Genomic DNA, 22278 nt, shown 5'->3' with positions numbered 1-22278 from the left:
GATTCCTTGGAATGTTTGGTAAATGACTAGACAGCTTATACATTGTACATTCTTTCCAGCAGTCCTTTGTAAAAGAACCAACAACTGACTGGCACTGCTAATGGGCATTCACAAATAAGCTAACTACATAACTTATACTGCACCTGCTTTTTAACATTAGCCTAGCTCCTCAATGATACCAGGTGGCTAAAGACTGCTGAGAAGCATAAAATATCTGTAAAATTTTTCCATCCTCAAAACTTTGTGCTGTATATTTACATATTTGTATTTCAGATTAAAATGTTTGATAATATAGGATGAATTCCAAGTTTCTCCTCACTAGAGAAACCAATTGCCATCTTCCACTAGTTATCTTATTATCTATTCACCAAGAAAATTTGCCAATCTTGCCCTGTGGGCATTATGAATAATTATCAGGGGAGTTAAAACCTTAAGCAAAACCTTGAGAGTTGTAAAGAGAGCAAATTCAAGAACTTCAAGTGGTACTCAAATAATGGAAGTATTGCATGTGCACAGGTATCTGAATGTACATGTCCTCCAGGCCTATAAAGTATTTACATGAAAATACCCCTGCCTGATGGATTTCAACATTGATACTATTGTTTCCATTTGTTAGTGAATGAGGATGGTTAACTTCTGAAAATATTCCAACCTACTGAGGTTTCCATCACCCAATGGCCTTTGAAATCAATAAAAGATCACTGTAAAAGGCTACTCTGAATTTCTACCACCATTTATAAATTACCAATGGGAATGCCTGTGTAAAAATTCAAGAGGACTAGAGTCAATAACGGTGAGGCCAATCTGCAATAAAAAGCATATATCTCTCAAAAGGAATGTACACCCTTAAAGTCTGCTAAAGGATTTGCATTTCTGCCTAGGTGCTGTTGTTTTGCCCTGACTGTCAGGTGATAGGATAATTGCAAGGCTGAAAGTGCTAAAGTCATTTCCATCTGTCCTCCATCATTGACTTAGAAGACTTTGAACACACTTACCCGCTACACTAGTTGAGGCATCATGAAACCTCTCTATGAATACCCAATACTATTAGTGCTACCTTTCACCATATATGGTTATACATAAAGATGACCTGTCTTAGATTCTATTAGTACGCAAAATTAAAGAAAAATTATTCCACTTGTTTTTTGGATAATATTGGAATTTTTGCAGTGCAGTTCAATACATGGAATGATTGAGAATTCTGAAGTGATCAATCAAAGGCAGATGCCCTTGAATGATTATGAAGCCTATAGCCTATAAAGAAATAACATATCTTGTAGTGGAACTGCTGTGGCAGCTCACTTATGATGTAATTTTGTCTTTCACAGGAAATGAAAAAATAAAATCTTTGCACTGTCCTCTGTAGGATGATCTAAAGATGGGCTCAACTAAGTTGCCATAGCATTATTTTGCTCTGAATGATGAGAACAAACAATGAAAGTGAAAAGTCCGCTCACTGGACTTGATCCCCTGGATATGCAAATAAGACCAAAATGGATTAGAGGTTATCTAGTTACTTTAACTCCAATGAAAGTTTGAGTGAAATGATACATGTTACCAATGATATCCTATAGTGCATGTAATTTAGAGCTGCCTTACCATGGGGTAAGGGTAAATTTTCTGGGACTTGAGAGGCTTCTTGTTCCCTTGTAAAATCACTCCATAAATCATATTACTCAGCTCCTTCAATAACTACCTAGGCGTATTTGATAAAAATAAAAAAAAAGGATGAAAATGCCAAGATCTGAAAGAATGAAACACAAAATTTAGGGAAAAGGCCAAGCACTGGGACCTACGAGGATATTCAAAGCTGGAAAGGGAATTTAAGGTAAGAAGGTTTTAAGGTGAAATGGGATAAAAACCTCGCTTTTGCACTATGAAGAATTGCTAGAAGGTGGAAAGAAAAATGGAATAAAGATATGAACAGAGTTACAGTAAAAGGAAAAGGGTTGCAGCCAAAGGATGCTAAAAAAATCTTAAATACTTAATAAATTTCTCAGTAACCACTTACCCAGCAGAAAGGGTGCACCTCTTGAGCATTATCATTGAGTAATTTAACAAAATCACTGAGCTATATTTATTCATTCTAACAGGTCTGGCCCATAAATTTATCTTCATTAGTGATAAAATTCAAATTCTATTTTTTAAATTACAGATTCTTAAAAATTATAGCTTGGTTAACTAAAAAGGAAGAATCGGACAATTTAACCAATTTGTTTCCAAATAGTGACACTTGTTGCCAATGATATTTTGCATATTTTTACACAAAACTATGTTCAACTGTTAATGTTAAGTTAGTCTGTACATACAGGAACTGGATCATGTATGCTATATTTCAAATATTCATGGGTCAAACAAATGGCAATTACCTGTGTAACATTTCTTTTGAAAATATGAATTTCGTAATCTAACATCAGGAGTGATCTGTTGTACTTTGTTAATATTGTGTTCATTATTCCATATACATGACAGCTGCAGCTTTGTTGGTATCTTCATTTCCCTTATGTTTACATGGGCAGGAATCCAACACTTCTAAATTTTTATCATCTTCATACAATTTGTGAGCCAAATACTATTTAATCTCCTGTGCTAGGGTATTTTCTGGATTATAACTTGAAGGGTTTCTACAGCACCTCTAGAGTTGCTATGAATTACAGTACATACAAATTTGTGATAATATATCTAAAAATTTCATTGAATGATCCTATTCCACACAATTCTGCTGTGAAAAAAGGATAATTTTAAATGGAAAATGGGTATGTTTTGTTGGGTGATTTGGATAAAAATCCCACACCTGAAAAAGATTTGGTCCCATATAATCTATGGAGGAGGAGGCACTGTAGTTTTTCTGTTACAATTGAAGAAAATTTTATATTTATACTACTTGACTGAAAGAATCTTTTGCTTTAACTGGGAAAGGCAATGAGTTTTTGTCTATAAATGTATCTCTTTGATCAAAAACTTTTTGTTGGTGAATCACTTGCTTGTATTTTTACAGAACTAGGTAGGCATTACTGTACTGCTAAGTCATGATGAAGAATTAAGAGGTGGTTCACCACTTTCAATCTTGATGGGAGAGTTTTGGGAAAATTTAAAAGCTTTAAGTACGTATTCTGAGTCCCTCATTATGAACTGGATCCAGACTTTTCAACGCCGAATCTTGACTAACACAAAAGAGTCTTTGGCATACTATATTTCTGGCAAATATCTGTTACCCCCAGATATGGTTTTGCTAGCAACAGACCTGTCATCTCTGGGAACTGATACTAGGCACAGGAATTGGTCTGAAATTTGTATTCTGATGTGCTTGCCAAGTCATCTCTGGAATTTTCTCAATACTATTCTAATGCAGTTGTGCTGTATCATATACTGTTTTGGGCTCATGTTGTTTGCTGCCTTGATGTGTGATGTTTTGTGTTGGCCCTTTTCATTTTTGTTTTGTTTACATTTTGTTTTGGAGCGATCGCATGATGCGGTCTGAGGGACTTTTACAGTTTTTCATGAAGGGATAATGTTTTCTGTGTGGTGAGAAACCCCAATTTGTTAGCATTGTTGCTTAAGAACTGTCTAGTGTGTAAGTGGTTAAAGCATTCCATGGCAGACCACACCATTTATGGTGTAGTCTGCCTTTTTTTCTTCAGCAGCGAGCCGTTGCTGCTGAGAATGGAAAACCGGGAGCTTTTAGCTCAAGATTTTTGCTTCCGGACTGGACGGGAAGCAGCAAGCACGAACCACGAGCAACAGCGTAATGTAAACAAACAAGATGGCTGCTGCTGATAGGACATACTCTCAGACCTTTGGCTTCTCTTCTCCTGAGCCACTCTCGAACCCACAAACGTTTTTTGTTACTCTTGCATTCACGTAAGATTCCAAAAACACATCACTGCAGCACATCTTGCAACAGTCCGACAATTTCTGGGCGTCATGGTGATATCAGCTGATCAGTTTTGTTTACTTTTCCCTACTGCTCTTCGAAACCACGAGGCCCTAGTGTGACGAAATAACACTTTTGCTCGCGAGCATCAGCTGGATGCTGGCCAAAACTGCGAGCAAGAAATGACTAGTGTGATACCAGCTTAAGTTGTCTGTGAAGGTTCATTTTGATGTGTTAGAGTGTTAGCCTATAAAGTTGTATCTCATTTTGCATTGTGATTCAGCATTCCCATGCTTTGTAGTTTTGTAATATTTTGTCAGTTTGAGTGATTGTAATTTTGCACATCGTAATTCATTGTATTTTGTTTCTCTTTTTGTAGTTTTTCACTGTGCAGTGCCAGACTTTGGACAATAATGAATATCACCCTGATATACCTAGACTTAACTTCCTAGCCTGGTCAGTTTATCTAGCTGGACAGCCAGTATAACAGTGAAACCTCAGGTTTCGTACGATACAGTTTTCGTAGACTTTTTTTTGACTAAATTTTGTCTTGGGTTTTGTACATTTCCTCGGATTATGTACACTCAGAAACTCTCCTTCCAGGTATGTAGAAATCATACCTGTAAGAAACAGAGATGTAACTACAGTAGCTGAAGCTCTTAAATCTAGAATTATAACCAGACATTCATGTCCACAAGTTCTTCTTTCTGATAATGCTGCTGAATTTACTAGTGATCTTTTAACGAAAATATGTGAATTTTATCAAATAAATGTCAAATAACGGCTTATAAACCGTTCCAATGGAGAAGTAGAACGAACTAATCGTAAAATGAAGGATATTCTGAAAACTTTAGTAAAACCACATACAGAAGATTGGGACTTAGCCCTAGAAGACATACAGTTCACATTGAATAATACTGTAAATGAGAAAATAGGAGAATCCCTACAACATTTGCTATATGGGTATCAGAAAAGAATGACAAATACATTGTTAGATGATGCAACACCACCCAGACATACTTATAAGTATGATGACTATGTTGCATGGAAAACCAGACGTACTTACAGGGACTACAGTGGTCCCCCTGTATTCGCAAGGGATGCGTACCAGACCTCCCCGCAATTAGCTAGAATCTGCAAATAGTTGGAACCCCTATAAAAAGGCTGAAAACTGCCTATTTTGTTAGTTCAAACTCAAGAAAAACCCACTACAAATTTGTACAGTGGACCCCCCGTATTCGCGTTCTCCGGATTCACGGACTCACACATTCGCGGATTTCTCTCGGGAACGTTTCCCCCCCTTATTCGCGGAAAATTCGCACATTCGCTGTATTTTTCTATGAGAAATATCCACAAATTCCTGGTTTTTTTTTTTTATCAATTTCATCATAAAATGCACTTTTTGTGATAAAGCTATTAAAAAACCAAGTATGAAAATTTTTAGTGGGTTTTTCTTGAGTTTAAACTAACAAAATAGGCTGTTTTTAGTGTTTTTATAGGGGTTCCAAACATTCGTGTTTTCTAACTATTCACGGAGGGGTCTGGTACGCATCCCCCGTGAATACGGGGAGTCCACTGTACTCAGTTTTTTTAATAGTTTTATCACATAAAGTGTATTTTATGATGAAATTTATAAAAAACCCAGGAATTTCTGGATATTTCTCACAGAAGAATACCACGAATAGGCAAATTTCCGCATAAAATGCGGGGAAATGCTCCTGAGAGAAATCCGTGAATGTGTGAGTCCGCGAATCCAGAGAACACGAATACGAGGGGTCCACTGTATCATGAAGACAAGAGCTAGGCTGAAAGACGTACATAATACTCAAGCAAAGTACTATGATAAAAATACCACTAAACCAGACATTATAGTCAGTGGGTACTCAAATTTATGTTCAAAGCCATGTACCAGAAGGTCCAAATGTAAAGGTTTCTCCCAAATTCACTGAGCCATATAGAGTAATAGAAGTGTTAAAATTGAACAAATATATAGAGTAATTAATGAAAGTGATCTAAAGGAAAGGGTAGTTCACTGGAATCATGTAAAGCTAGTGAAAACAGATCCATGGCTTACTAAAGATATAGATAACATAAGAAATGGAAATACTGTAGAAAATCCAATTACAACAAGGTGTTTTTAGGGGGAAATATGAATTGAATATGTCTCGTTGTGAATGTGAACTATTTGTTTTTTGCGTTAACAGATTGCGTTGGCGGCATGTTTATATCATCGTAATACGAAGTTTACGTTATTTATCTTATATCGGCGTGGAACCAACAGTAAAATGTGTTCTTTCAAGCACAGTAGTTTTGATTAAAATGATTTTATCTCAATTTTATATACGGTTGTGTTTGATTGCATACGTTTACTGGAGTTTTATCCTTGTTGCCGATGTACGATAATAGTCCAGCTTGAACAGTTTTCTCAGCTTCAGTTATAACTAGGTTTAAATTTAACAGTATATTTCCCGATTGTTCGTTGATCTATATTGATCTTTGATCTATAGCGAATAAAGTTATTACATTAAGATATCTCAGTTCTATTCTATACATAACGCCATTTATAACAACAACGGTAATAGTGTGCTATAGTACGATGATTGAAATACAAGCCAAACTGATGTTATCCAGTTCGGTTGTATTTAGAAAAAAAAAAAAAAAAAAAGTCTTTTCTCGTTCGGTTGTTCATGGCTGTACACGTTCACACAACGAGTATAACGTTAAAACCATACTTTCATCATTCTCCTTTGCTGTTATTGAACTTAAGTAACTAGAAGATGGATAAAGTTAGGCTATTGTAATTTGGTCTCTCATAAAATCGGGTAAGACGAATGATCGTAACTTGAACACTACAACTACCTGTACACTGTATAAACCTTATTATATCTTTACATACTCTAGACACCCAAAGGATTAAAGCTAGGCTTTTTTCACTTTACAGTATTTATAATGCTATAATGTACTGTACAGTACTAACATACAGTAAATTCTATAGTACTATACTGCATAAATATAATTTTACTTATTGCGCCATTGTGGGATTACGGCGCCTTTGACTGGTCTAGAGTTTCGAAAGACTGTGTGCAGCGGCCGTAGGATTTAAAATCGCTTAGCGTCGAGGGCCGCCTGTATGTACTCATTTCAAATAACTATTAATTAATCATTAACTATAACACACACACACACACACACAAAAAAGAGCTTCCAAACTTTTGTTTACGTTCAACACTACGAGTAGCAAACGATCGCCATGCAACCACTTTTACCTAGCACACAGTATAGTAATCATAAATTTTCATTCTCTCTCTTCAACTACTGAAACTACCAAACAATATAATAACCATTCATTTCTATTCTTTATTCTATTTTTACCTAATGGAGATACTGAGTTACTGACAGCTATAATGAAACATATATTAAAACAGAAGAATTCTAGAAAATATTTGTTGGCTTCGATGATAGCAGTCTGATTTATTTTATATTTTATGATATCTAATTCACAATTTTTTTTTATTAAATGTATTGCATGTACTCATTTCAAATAATTATTAAGTAACCATTAACTATAAAAAAATAAAAAAAAAAGCTTCCAACCTTTTGTTTACGTTCAACACTATGAGTAGCAAACGATCGCCAAGCAACCACTTTTACCTAGCGCACAGTACAGTAATCATAAATTTTCATTATCTCTCTTTAACTACTGAAACTACCAAACACTATAGTAACCATTCATTTCTATTCTTTATTCTATCTTTAACTAATGGAGATACCGAAATACCGACAGCTATAATGAAACCTATAATGACATTAAAACACAAGAAGGATTCTAGAAAATATTTGCTGGTTTCGATGATAGCAGTCTTTGATTAATTTTATATTTAATGATATTTAATTCACAATTGTTTTTTTTATTAAATGTATTGCATGAATAAGTTTTTCAATTTACAGCATCCTTTTACCAATAGAATACGTAGAGCACGATGGGGTAGATGCTGACCAATAGGAGAGCAGGATCTTACGGTGGTGACTAGCATCAGGAACCAATGGGAGAGCGGGAGGATGGTGGCGAGTCTACCCAGTTGGCGGTGTGCGAGTTTTAAAATTGTTCTTGGTGGTCCGGGCGAATCTCGGGACTTTACAGTAACACCCTTTCGTAACCTGAATTATTTTCGTATGCAGAGGCAAAAAAATCTTTGTATTTTCTTTTGTAACTTGAATTTTTCGTAAGTTGGGACTTTCATATGTCGAGGTTCCACTGTGTATATAGTATATGTGTATATAGTGTATATATATATATATATATATATATATAAATATATATATATATTGTAATCAGCATCTGTCATTTATACAGGCTTTCTTTGTAAATTTTTTATATTTCTTTGGTCTGCTAATTAAAGGACAAGTCAATATGCTTTTGCAGAGATCCATCATTACTCTTTCCTTCATGGCTTTTGTCTTATATATATATATATATATATATATATATATATATATATATATATATATATATATATATATATATATACATCGAGCTACAAATGTCCTTTAATATCTAATTCACTCTACCTCGGAATTAAATATTTTCATATATGCTTAACCGAAGGGAATTTTATTAGCCGATAATAGAATTGTCGGCGCCCGGGCATGAACCCAGGACACCAGACAAATCCAGGACGTCAGTGAAGCTTACGGTGGTGGAGTGGGTAAATAGCTTCACTGACGTCCTGGATTTGTATGGTGTCCTGGGTTCGCTCTTGGGCCCAACAATTCTATTATCGCCTAATAAAATTCCCCTTCGGTTAAGCATATATGAAAATATATTCATTTCGAGGTAAAGTGAATTAGATATTAAAGGACATTTGTAGCTCGATGCATGTATATGAATCATGGTACTGTGATATGACTTATATATGTATGTGTGTATATATATATATATATATATATATATCTATATATATATATATATATAATATATATATATGCTTAAAAAATCACAGTAGATGCACGTGACTTCATTAATAAGCGAATACCACGGGAAAATGATAGTCAGAAATCCAAGCGCTTTCGTCTTTATTCAGACATCGTCAAGGAGCTACTTGACGATGTCTGAATAAAGACGAAAGCGCTTGGATTTCTGACTATCATTTTCCGGTGGTATTCGCTTTATATATATATATATATATATATATATATATTATCTATATATATATATATATATATATATAAATAATCACTTTGGCATGTGATTTATTTATCACACATTACCACTGGTCTCGACTTATTTCCAAGCCATTGATGTCTGTAGCTCGGAAATAAAGTCGAAATCAGTCAGGACTTACACCGCATCTCTTATTATTTACCTGTGGTAATATATATATATATATATATATATATATTAAGAGACTGGATCTATGTCTGAACCTAAAGATGGTAACGTTGGCCGATCTGAAAACCTGTTCTTCATACTCGAAGACAACTCCAAATTAACGTAGGCAACTGAATTAAACTCCAAACTACAAAAAAAAACTTTATTCATGAACATAAACATGATTCTATCTATCAGGTTGAATTGGATTAAACAAATCAAAAGAAAAACCAAAATTAAACCCAGATAAGCCTTACATAGAGAGAACAGATTACCCTCCGGCAATACACGGGAAACTAAATCAATCAATCCCACATGGGAAATGCAACATCACTCGAACACTAATATATTCATTTAACAAAATAAAATGTCACATAGTAAAGTCTCTCATCTCGGTTACTCCAGTGATCAAACATTTTTTATGGGGTCAATTCAAGGAAGAGTTCCTGTCAAAAGGAAAACATGGTCCTCATTAAAATCAAACAGCACGGTGCATAAAATGAAAAAGGAAAAGTAAAATAAAAATAAAACTCTTAAAAATAAAAAGTTCACTGCCTCGGTACATCACACAGCAATATCAATAGTCTCTGATGCTGGAAATAAAAGGGATTAATACAATGTTCTATAATGGCCTCCTTACATCCTATGGCCATCTCTCTTCACTGTCTCATGGTCTCACCACATAATCCATAAAGGAGCAAATCTTAATCACTCCACCTTCACAAGACGTCACTGACAAATTCACAGACTGGTTTGGCTACTATAGCATGTCCAATCTCTCCTATCTATATCTATGGTACACACCGTAAGTCAGTAGACACCAGTTCTTCATGGGAGTACCTTTATGGGCCTCTATGAACTTTATATAATGGATGCAGTCCATGTGATGATTCTTATGTAAACAATGGCGCAACCCATGCAATCTAATGGGAAACCCGTACTCTTTGAAACGTGGCAAAGACTGTCAAATGATTTACGCACCATTTGCTATATACAATATTTACTTTATGCAGAAATAAAAATATTTAATACTGCTGGTATGTTTCTTCACAGTTAACCCATAAAGTTTTGTAGATGTGGCAAGTACATTATGGTAATTTTCTAAGCAGTTTTTAAAGACTGGTAAATTATCTATGCAGCATTTACCAAGGGCAATGTGTACTAATGTAGAAATTTAAAAAAAATAATTCTGTATGCTGTAGTTTGTATACACTTAAGCATTATAGTTTACATTTTTATAGACGTTATGTGCCTTTCTTTCCACCATAAACTTACAGTACAGTTTCGCCCCGTATTTGCGGGGGATGCATACTAGATCACCCCACAAATAGCTAGAATCCATGAATAATTGAAACCCCTATAAAAACGCTTAAAACTGCCTATTTTGTTAGTTGAAACTCAAAAAATACCCACTTAAAATGTTTATACCTGGTTTTTAATAGTTTTATCACAAAAAAGTGCACTGTATGATGAAATTCATAAAAACCAGGAATTTGTGGATATTTCTCGGAACAATTCCGCGTTTATGCGAATTTCTCACGAATAACGGATAGATATGGTCACGGGGTGTCCACTGTACTTTCTTACTCTTTAGAGCAGAACTAATTATTATCGTTCTTTATTCATGAGTCAAACTGACAATAAAATTTGACAACAGCACGGTAAAATAATTGTCATTTCCAACGCTGTCATCCCATATAAGCTTCACCCATAGGCATAATATATCAATAATATTAATAATAGCCTAGGTTCAATGGCCTGATACCTATCAGCCAATATTCACTAGTCTGTATGTTGATTGAGATGAGAAGTGAAACAAGCTCATCTCAGGCAAAGTCACAATTAGGGTTTCCAGTTTGAGCCCGATTTTGGATCCCGGGATTTCGGGACAACTAGAAAATAATCCAGAGATTTCCAGGGTAATACAATCATTTGTTTTTTGGTATATTTTCATTGTTAACCATTCGAAGTAAGTATTTTACACAGGTCAAAAGATAAAATCTTAATAACGGGGATAAAGAAAATGGCATTAACTTTTACTGCTATTTGTTTGTTTGTATGGTGTTTTCACGTTGCATGGAACCAGTGGTTATTCATCAACAAGACCAACGGCTTTACGTGACTTCCGAACACGTCGAGAGTGAACTTCTATCACCAGAAACACACATCTCTAACACCTCAATGGAATGTCCGACAATCGAACTCGCGGCCAGCAAGGTGGCAAGTCAAGACCATACCAATCGCGCCACTGAGGTGCTCTTTGTTGGTATTTGATGGTAAGAATGTCAAGGAATATAACTTTCTATGAGTTACATTGGCAAATTTGGTGTCATCTTCCAAAATATAAACAAGTGATTTGGATTTTTTAGTAGGCATGTATTTGTTGAACTACTGAATAGTTTGCTGAACTAATGATAATAAATGATATCATACAGAAATTACTGTCTCCAATTGTGGTGCTAAATAATATCTACCTTGAAAGCTGCATCAGTGTAATCCAGATGTTATATATATATATATATATATATCTATATATTATATATATATATATTATATAATATCTATATATATATATATATATATATATATATATACTATATATATATATATACTCACATATGAATTTTGTAATTACATTTATAGTAATATTATTACACATGTAGTATTATTATTAGAAAATATTAATAATAAACTTATTACAGGCATGTACCATAAAAAGGATCTCCTCAGTAAGAGAGAGAGAGAGAGAGATTGCATAAAAACCATTAAATTAGTTGACCATTGTATGGCACTGTAACTTCTCAAATTTGACAGCTTCCCAGCTCCAAGCATCGCTGGAGTTACGAGAAGGTAGGGAAATCGATACAGAAAAAGACGAAGGGAAGAATTTTCATTTGAAGCTAATTATATTAGTATTATTATTTGAAAATATTAATAAACACATGCATCTACCATAAAAATTCTCTTATCACAGTAAGAGAGATGAGTGATCCTTACGTAAGTGAAATGGAAAGGTAATTTTCATCTCTAAAATACTACCACATACGAATTTTGTAATTACAGTTTTATTATTATTAACGACAGAAAATATCAATAAACATTTTACATACTAGTACTACCATAAAAATTCTTTCATCTCGGTAAAGAGAGAGAGTGACCACGTGTGTTTATCTCTCTGTTCTCTCAGAAAATACTAATATCGCTTCCAGCGAAACAGAGGGAGGGAGTTACCACTATGACATACATATCCTGTGTGGCAAAAGAGAGAGAGAGAGAGGAGTTATCCTTAATTAAAAGAGTGAAATGGATAGATTATTGTATTTCTTTAAAATACTATCACAGTATGAATTTTGTAATTACAGTTACATTAATATTATTATTATTTTAAAGTATTAAAAACAAATAGTACATGTACTATAAAAATTCTCGGGTCTCAGTAAATGAGAGAGAGAGAGAGAGAGAGAGAGAGAGAGAAATTGCATGAACACTTGGTGACAACAACACAACAGCTCCTCCCCCTCCTTCCCATTACTTGATATGTTTGACAGTTTTAGTACCTGGAGTTTGAGAGAGAAGACTGGGATTTCTTTAATTCCTGCATAATTTTTCAAATTTATAAACTAAAACTTTACTCATCCACTTTAGTATTTTCTTTAATGAATTGATGTTATTGCTGTAAACATTAATATTAATGTTTGAAAATATGATGTATACATTAATTTCTGGGCTCAGTTCGTGTCGCTTCGTGAAATAATCCCTTAAGTTCATTATTTCTGGGTAAATGATACTAACATTACCCGAGAAAAAATAAAAATAGGGGGATGTCAGAATAACTGACTCGCTCACCCACATTAATATTTGAAAATATGAAATTAATTATTTATTATACAAAAAAACCATACATCTCAGTAGAAGAGAGAGAGAAAGAGAGAATTATTATTTTTACTATGTGATATCATTTAATCTTATTAAAACTTACTAATACAGTATTAATCAGTATTAATATTTGAAAATTAGTAAATCAATTTTGTACCATAAAAATACATTTAGTCATGAAAATAACATCAAAATACACTAATTGGTGATGAATTTTGCCGGAAAATCCCGCGAATAGGCGAATCCCCGCAAATAATGGGTTGGTCCAGACAGAAATCTGGGATAGTATATACATATATAATATATAATATATGATATATTATATGTATATATTATATATATATATTATATATATAATTATATTAATATTATATATATAAATATAATATTGATATATATAGATATATCATATGTATATATTTATATATATATCTATATATATATATATATTAAATATATAATATTAATATATATATATATAAATATAATATATTAATATACATATTGGAGTAGGGAGACGCGTTCTGTCTTTCATCTATTTTATTTGCGCCGACGTTTCGTATCAGCTTGATACATTTTCCAGGCTGAAACGATTACACATCAATTGCGTATAAGTAAAAAGATACACACAATGTTTACCAACACCAAAATTAAAAACCTTTTAATAAATTAAGAATAAAAACAGAGTAAAAACAGAAACACAGAATAACAGTGAAAGGGCTAGGAGCGAATACAGAGAAACAAAACAAATTAGTTAAAAAATAATAATAATAATAATAATAGAAAGATATATAATAATAATAATGATAATAGAACGAACAAGACGCCTACCCACAGCGGTAGCGGAAGGAGAACTGACACGAAAAATTGTTATGGAAGGGAGTGTAAACAAAACAACAGGTAATTAGGCAATAAACAGTTGGGTGGAAGACGAATGGTGGTTAAGAGAAGGTACAGTTAGCTTGATTATTATTGATCAAGGGTGGTTAGTTCGTCTATATGTCGGGTTCTTCCTACAATATTAAAATTTGACTGGCATCTATGTGTGTTTTGCAACTTTTACTGTGATTTCTTATGTTAGATTGTTCTGGATTTGATAGTCGACAACCCGTTCTATGGCTAATTCCTTGATGAGAGGAAATTCGGACTTTTAGCAGCCTCCTGGTGCAACCGATGTAAGTGCCGAGATCACATCTGGGACAATTATACTTATAAACGACACCGGAGGCAAACAGGGGGCTCGAATCCTATCCTTGACTTGGAAGAGTGAGCCGATAGTTCGGGGGTTTATGGGAATTAGTTTCAAATTAAGGGCAGGCAACTTGATCATTGGAATAGGGTGATGCATTTTTTCCTAAATTTATTATTATGGAGAAAGGGAAATCTAGCAAACATACAGAGCTTGGGGACACTATGGACTATTGGAGGTGAATTGAATAGTCCATAGTGTCCCCAAGCTCCGTTTCTGCTAGGTTAGGTTAGTATGGTAACCTAAATGATCAAGTGAAATTGGAACTGTTTTCTTTTGTTTCAAACTTTGATGTTCTAAAATTATTTTCTGGGCTCAGCTCGTGTCGCTGCGCGAAATATCCTTTAATCTATTATTTCTAGGGTAAATGTACTAACACATACCAGAGAATAAATAAATAAAGAAAAAGGTCAGTACAACTGACTCGCTCACCCTCCAAGAGGGTGTCGGTATGAACACTATGGCGAGTGAGACCACTACCACGAGCCGCTTGCCAATAGAAATCTCCCACTACAAAATCCCCACAAGAGGGGACGCCGACCCACAGAGTGGGCAGCAACTACTACTACTCCATCGCATGCTGCCGACTGCTGCGCTCTGGTGGCCATCCTTTTCAGTTAGCGCACACTGTATACACGTGCCCTTTTTTGCTCTGTGTTTTTTGTGCCCTTATTTTTAGGATTTACTCATCATGGAGCGTGCAGCCATCGCAGCAGCTAAGTTAAGTACTCAATGTTTATTGCTATTTGGTTTTTTCTGTCCTTGAGTCAGTATTTGCCGTTTTTTAGGTATAAATACGAACTCTAGGTCGGAAGCATGGCAGCATGGTTCTGCCTCGTGGCGGGTTCGTTCTTGGTCTTCCATACCCAGAACCTTCCCTTACTTTAGTACGCTCTATTTTTAGTCATCCTATTTGTTTTAGGGTACAGTCTACGCGGTTTATGTCATGCATGCATGTCTTTTTACCTTACGTAGGCTTCTTCTATCCAGACCCTAGCCCCGGCTCTTAGTATCGGCCCCGGCTAGCTTTGAGTGGTAGACTTTCTTTCGGGTTAGTCGTACACTCCTGGATTTTTTCTCCTACTATTTTGTTTTCTTTCTTTCAATGTTTTATTTATTTATTATGTTTTTGTTAGTAGGTAAGTGGTTGGCTTCATCTAGCCTAGGTTATGGCCCATAGGGCCCATGCGCTACCGCTCTTCAGTTCGGTTGCTTCCTTATAGCTTCTCTCTGATCAGCCGGTTGTGTATTCTAGGCCTTATCGTTTCATTGTTTTGTTGTTACCGCCCCGTGGTCACTACGTGATCACGGAGCAGCCAGACGCCTGTCCAGTCATCTTCCCTCCTCCCGCTCTTCCATAGGGCCGGGGGGAGGGTTGGTCTGCCCACGCTCGCTCGCATACCCGAGCCTGCCTCCCTCTCCCCCCAGGCGGAGGGAGTAGAGGGGACGGGGACAGACCCAGACTGGACTCGACCTCTCCAGCTTCTCGGTCCGGCCGGATGGCTAAGGGGGGGGACTGGCCTTTCCCCCCTCCGTCGCTTCTCCGTCGCTCCGTTGCTAGCGCGAGTCTGTGTGCCCTCTCGCCCTTTCCCACCTTACTGGGGCTCCTTTTCTACCGGAGCTCCGGCATCCAAGTGGAAAGGTGCTAGTTCACCCCGCAGGGTGGACTGAGGCATACAGTTGGTCTCTACTAACCCCTCCGTCGCGCTGAAGTCGCGACACGCTCCGCCACGCACTGGACTTAGTCCGGTACGTTCGATTTTTATAGGTTTAAGAATTAGTTATGTTAAACTAAGTAAGTTTATCTTAAGCTACCCTTAAAACCATCCCCCCTCCCTTGTCTGCCTCACCGGATCTCTCCGGGGTTATAGCCTCTTCAGGCCGGTAAGGGAGGGGTTATGCCCAAATTTTTTCCGAGCTCCGGCATGCAGCGGAGTTCTTCTGTCCTTTAGCTGTAAGTGATAGCCTTTAAGATGCTCATGTGTCTTTTCACTTACAGACCACCAACTGTGAGCATCCGGGATGCGCCGCCACGCTTCAAGACCCGTGTGGACATGAAGTTGCCGGTCCCATGCTCCATGCGCGACTCCGCACGGGGACCTCCAAGTCTGGTATCACGAGACATGCACCATCTGTTATGATCTGGTGAGCCAGCTCTTAGACGGGGTAAGTATTTCCAACTCCGTTAGCCAGTCCCTACTTCGTTATAGTTCTTAAGTTTAAAAAATTCTAATCTTTCTTAAACTTAAGATAAAAATACAGGGGATTTTGCATCCCCTATAATTTTAAGTTAAGCTTTTAATTTAGTTTTAGTTTTAGTTTTAAGTTTAATCTTAAAAACTAATAAATACCCTCTCTTCCAGGCTCCGGCTGTGAAGGACACCGCACTGGCAACCCTGCGGGCCTGGGTCGGCGGTTTTGGGAAGAACGCCGCCAAGGGTATGCCCTACATTCTCGAGAAGAGGTTGGCGGTCCTGATCTTCCCCGGAGGCAAGTCAACGGGCTACGTCGACCCAGCAGAGGCGGCCCGACTATTGCGTTCATTCAACAACAGCTCGCTGCCTCGTTGACGGATCCAGGCCAGGACATCTCCTCGAAAGTCGCGACATTAGATCTTAATATTGAACCCATGGTAGGTGTAGACGACCTGTTGGTCGAGGTGAGTACGTTGGACGCCCAAGGGATGCCTTGGGTGCCCCAATGATCTTTAACCCCTGCAAACTCTCCATCCTTCCAAGGCTTTACAGGTACAGAACTTTATACTTCTCCTGATGCTTCCGTTAGACCTAAGGTCAAAGGACAAGCAGTAAAAAACCTTGACTAAGACGTCGTCGTCGTCTAGAAAGACGGCGTCGGCGTCATCATCATCTCGTAAGTCTCCGGCTAAAAACCCCGGAGCAGAGAGGTCTAAAGCTTCCGGGTCGGCTCCAAATCCTCTAGGAGTAGATCCTCCAGGGAGAGATCACACACTCCAGCGGAGTCAACGTTCCACTACCTTTGGTTGTTCCGGTTCAGAGCCACCCGTCCACCTCCGCAGCAGCTCCAGCTTTGGATCCCAACGCTGGCCTGTTGCAACAAGTGGGCGATCTGGTGGGGTCTCTAAAAACCAGTATGGAACAGATGTTCTCCCGGTTGTCTGATAGGATCAGCTCCCAGGACAACATTATCGCCGGACTGAGCCAAGCTCCGCTAGCTTCTCCCCCACCCTTCAGCACAGGGGGAGCGCAATTGCCTCCGTATGACTCTCTACCTCCGTTCAGTATGAACAATCCTTGGAGAGTAGCGTCATACGCCCCCTTCCAGGACGGGCTTATTTCTATCCCGGAATGTGGAACTCGGAGGATTGAAGACTTCGAGTTCTTACCCGAAGACCTTCAGCCTCCGTTCATCGGCTACGCCAGGCTCACGCCTCTGCCATGATCGAGACGATAAGGTACCGAAAGAGACAGTCCTCTATTCACGAGACCAGGCTCAAAGAGAATGGCTCAGGTGTTTAGAGGACATGGACTGTTCGAACACGAAAATACAGCCATTTAAGAGTCCTTTCACAATCTTTACAATGGAAGAGAGTACCCCGCTCCCTTTCTTGACAAAGATTGCTACGGTTACCATTCCAGCAGCCCAGAAGGGGGATTCGTTGCCTCAGCTGAAAGAAGCGGACCTACGTCTCCTTTACTTCCCTCAGCCGGTGAGTTGTGGGTTTTAAATTTGTGTTTTTCTTTTTTTTGATACTGACCCAACACTTTTTTCTGCGGGGGCAAACTCAAAACCCAGACTGTGCTATGGAGCAGTTTGGTGAGAAGCTGCCTAGACTTCCAGATAGCCTCATTCAGGCAGAATTTGATGCCAAGTCTAGGTTGGCCAGGTCTATCAATACCATGGCCATGACCGAGGTGGTTACCATTTCTTATGGTTCTGAGCCACTTTTTAAGCTGATCACCAAGTCACTGACTCAAACGGTGCAGTCTGATATGTTCGAGTTCGCCACGGCTAGAACAAACTGTAGGAAACATGTCCTCCAAGAAGCAACGATTCGGCATGAACCGAATAAGTTGCTTGCATCGAACATCTGGGGGCCAGAGGGACCTCTTCCCAGATGCGATGGTGAAGGAGGTCCAGGCAGAGGCTACAAGGCTTAACCAAAGCCTTAAAGATCGTTGGGGTCTTACGGCCAAGAGACGCCAAGATCAAGTGGTCAGAGGTAAGGCTCAGAAGAAACCCAGACGTTTCCAGCCTTACCAAAAGAAACAGCCACAACTTTACCCAGACGGTTCCAGCTGTCCGTTGGTGCAAGCAGCCCAACCTTCTAACTCCAAGGCTCAATCGCAAGCTATCTATGTCATTTCCCCCCAGCCTCAACCCTCCACCTCTTACGCTCTCTCCCAGCCTTCAATCAAGTCTTCGAGGGCCAGGCTTCCCAGAAGTATGACCGCTCGGGTAAGGGAGGCAGAGGTAAGCGATCCTTTCGTCAGAGAGGATCGGGAGGGTCCTTTAATAGAGGAAAGCATTTCAGGGGAGGCCGCGGAGGCTACCAACACCAATGAGGACTTTCAGGTAGGATGGGAGGCTGTTTCACTTCCGCCACAGGTGGAATTCAGCAAGTGGGCGCAAGCATTGTGTCAAAAGGCCTGGGTTGGGATGGGTATGCGAAACCCGCCCCCATCCAGACCTTTCAGCCAACTTCCCATCCAAAGAATTGACGGAGTATGCGGAGGACCTCCTTCAGAAAGGAGCTATAGCGAGAGTCAACAGGTTAAAGTTTCAAGGGCGCTTGTTCAGCGTTCCAAAGAAAGGCTCACAAAAAAGAAGGGTAATCTTAGACTTGTCCCGCTTAAACTTAGCCATTCGCTGCGACAAGTTCAAGATGCTCACGATCTCGCAGGTACGGACCTTACTTCCCCGTGGGGCCGTCACCACCTCTATCGATCTTACAGACGCTTACTATCATATCCCTATTGCAAGGCACTTCCGTCCGTATCTGGGCTTCAAGATAGGAGATCAGGCATTCTCCTTCAAGGTAGTTCCTTTCGGGCTCAACGTAGCACCCAGGGTGTTCACGAAGTTGGCGGAAGTGGTAGTTCAACAACTAAGATCGCAAGGGGTTATGGTAGTAGCGTATCTCGACGATTGGTTAATCTGGGCTCCAACAGTCGAGGAATGCCACAAAGCAACACTGAAAGTGATTCAGTTCCTGGAATATCTAGGCTTCAAGATAAACAGGACCAAGTCAAGACTCACTCAGAGTCAAACTTTCAGTGGCTGGGCATTCAATGGAATCTATCCTCCCATACTCTGTCGATTCCATCAGCCAAGAGGAAAGAAATAGCGAAGTCAGTAAAGCAATTTCTGAGTCACAAACTTGCGTCAAGAAGAACCCAGGAAAGGATCCTGGGTTCACTCCAGTTGCATCAGTGACAAACATCTTGATGAAAGCCAAACTGAAAGACCTAACCAGAATCTGGCGCTCGAGCAAAATGTCAGGTCCAGGGACAAATTATCCTCAGTCCCTCAGATTCTACGGAATCGACTACGCCCGTGGGCAAAAGTCAAGATCTTATCGATATCAGTGCCCCTTCAGTTTCCTCCTCCGGGATTACCATCCACACAGACGCTTCGTTAAGCGGTTGGGGAGGATATTCTCAGTTCAAGAAAGTTCAGGGAACTTGGTCACCTCAGTTCCGTCAGTTCCACATAAACGTTACTGGAAGCAATGGCTGTGTTCTTGACTCTAAAAAGGTTACGTCCGCCGAAGTACTACGACCACATCAAAGCTAGTCTTAGACAGCGCAGTGGTAGTCCATTGTATAAACAGGGGAGGCTCCAAAGCACGTCATCTAAATCATGTCATGGTAGCCATCTTCTCCCTGGCGGACAAGTTCAGTTGGCACCTCTCCTCCACCCATATAGCTGGAGTGAGAAAACGTCATAGCAGATGCTCTATCCCGATCAGTACCTCTAGAGTCGGAATGCTCACTGGACAGCAGTTCGTTCCAATGGATTCTTCAGAGAGTTCCAGGCCTACAAGTGGATCTCTTCGCATCCCAAGCGAACCACAAACTCCCATGTTATGTGGCCCCCAACCTGGACCCTCTGGCCTATGCCACGGACGCCCTGGCCCTAGACTGGAAACAACTGGGAGAAGATTTATGTCTTCCCTCCAGTGAATCTTCTCATGAAGGTACTGAACAAAACTCAGAACATTCAAGGGTCAAGTGGCTCTAGTAGCCCCAGACTGGCCGAAGAGCAATTGGTACCCTCTAATTCTGGAACTGGGTCTTCGTCCTCTTCGAATTCCCAGTCCCAGGCTCTCCCAGTCAGTGCAAACGAAGACTGTGTTCGCTTCCTCAGGAATTCTCAAAACCCTAACTTTATGGATTTCATGAAGTTTGCAGCGAAAAGAGATGCGAATATTGACCCTCAAAATATCTCTTCTTGGAATCTGATAAAAGGGATTCAACTTTGAGACAGTATGACGCGGCTGTCAAAAAGTTAGCAACCTTCCTGAGAGAATCAGATATTAGAATCATGACAATCAATTCAGCTATATCCTTTTTCAGATCTTTATTTGAAAAAGGCTTAGCAGCTAGCACCATTACGACAAACAAGTCAGCCTTGAAAAAGATTTTTCAATTTGGTTTCAACATAGACTTGACAGACTCCTACTTCTCGTCTATTCCCAAGGCTTGTGCTAGACTTAGACCTTCTGTAAGGCCTACGTCAGTATCATGGTTCTTAAATGATGTTCTAAAGCTGGCTTCAGAAACTGATAATGACACATGTTTCATTTATAATGCTCTTAAGAAAAACTCTATTTTTATTAAGCTTGGCCTCAGGAGCTAGAATTTCAGAACTGTCGGCATTATCCAGAGATCGGATCATATTCAGTCTCGCACAGGGGAAGTGCTACTTCTCCGGAACGTGAGTTTATAGCAAAGAATGAAGATCCTTTGATGAGGTGGGAACCATGGAAGGTTGTACCCCTTCCACAAGATATATCTCTTTGCCCAGTATCGACCTTATGAGCCTTTCTGTCCAGGACCTCCTCATCCTCATCGGGTGGGTCCTCTCTTTAAGAGAGAAAAAAGGTGGTACTTTATCTATTAAAGGCATCAGGCAGCAGATCCTGTACTTTATTAAGCAAGCCAATCCTGACTCTTTCCCAAAAGCACATGATGTCAGGGCAGTAGCCACCTCAATTAACTATTTCAACATATGAATTTCGATGAATTGAAAAAATATACTGGATGGAAATCGCCGACAGTATTTAAGCGTCATTACTTAAAGTCCTTGGAAGCTCTGAAATTTTCAGCAGTTGCGGCGGGTAACATAGTTTCCCCCGACTCTGCTTAATCTTTAGTAGAAGATCCAGTCCTCCTTTCTACCTGTCTCACCCAACAGTTTGTCTATGCCTGTCAGGTTCATCTACGTTTACCTTGGGGTCTTAGCTGCTCTTATGGTGATATGGTGGGTGTCCCTTATTTTTTTGCTAGGGGCACTCACAATCGATTGTATGTATTGATCTCTTGATGTGATCCCCTTATTTTTATGCTAGGGGATACATCTTATTTACAATGGTTACGGGTTTTGTATATTAAGTCATATACATTCCCTTCATATATTATTATTATTGAAGTTTGTTCTGTTCAAGTTATTGTTATAATTGCTTTTGAGTTTTTTGTACATATCTATACACAGATACTGCTTTTAACATATATTCCATGTAAGCCCTGTATATATGTAAAAAATTAAGTTAATTTTAAGAAATATTATAGCATTAAGTTTAATTTAAGTAATATTTCTAATTTTGTATCATTGGTGTATATGATATATTTATTAGCATATATTCCTTCTTTTTATGTTATCTTTTATTTGAGACCCCTTTTTGTTTAGTTGAATTTTCTTTACAATCTT

At 38.5% G+C, this 22278-nt stretch overlaps 1 protein-coding gene across 2 annotated transcripts in view; it reads right to left on the bottom strand.

The window, feature by feature from the left end:
• Positions 1 to 9456: 9456 nt before the first annotated feature.
• The window catches only part of LOC135218237 (nuclear migration protein nudC-like), a 522861-nt gene continuing 510039 nt past the window's right edge, over positions 9457 to 22278 (bottom strand). Inside the window, exon 9 of one of the 2 annotated variants that reach the window (XM_064254393.1) lies at positions 9457 to 9688. Coding sequence is in view for 1 of the 2 variants with exons in the window: in XM_064254394.1 (XP_064110464.1) it covers positions 9687 to 9688 (2 nt within the window). In the remaining variant the exon portion in view is untranslated. The remainder of the gene's footprint in view (positions 9689 to 22278) is intronic. The other variant, XM_064254394.1, reaches the window with a different exon arrangement.

This window comes from Macrobrachium nipponense, chromosome 9 (genome assembly GCF_015104395.2).
Source record: "Macrobrachium nipponense isolate FS-2020 chromosome 9, ASM1510439v2, whole genome shotgun sequence".
In the NCBI taxonomy this organism is placed as follows: Eukaryota; Metazoa; Arthropoda; class Malacostraca; order Decapoda; family Palaemonidae; genus Macrobrachium; species Macrobrachium nipponense.
Note: the sequence above shows the minus strand (reverse complement) of the source record. Positions and strands in the feature narration are given on the sequence as shown.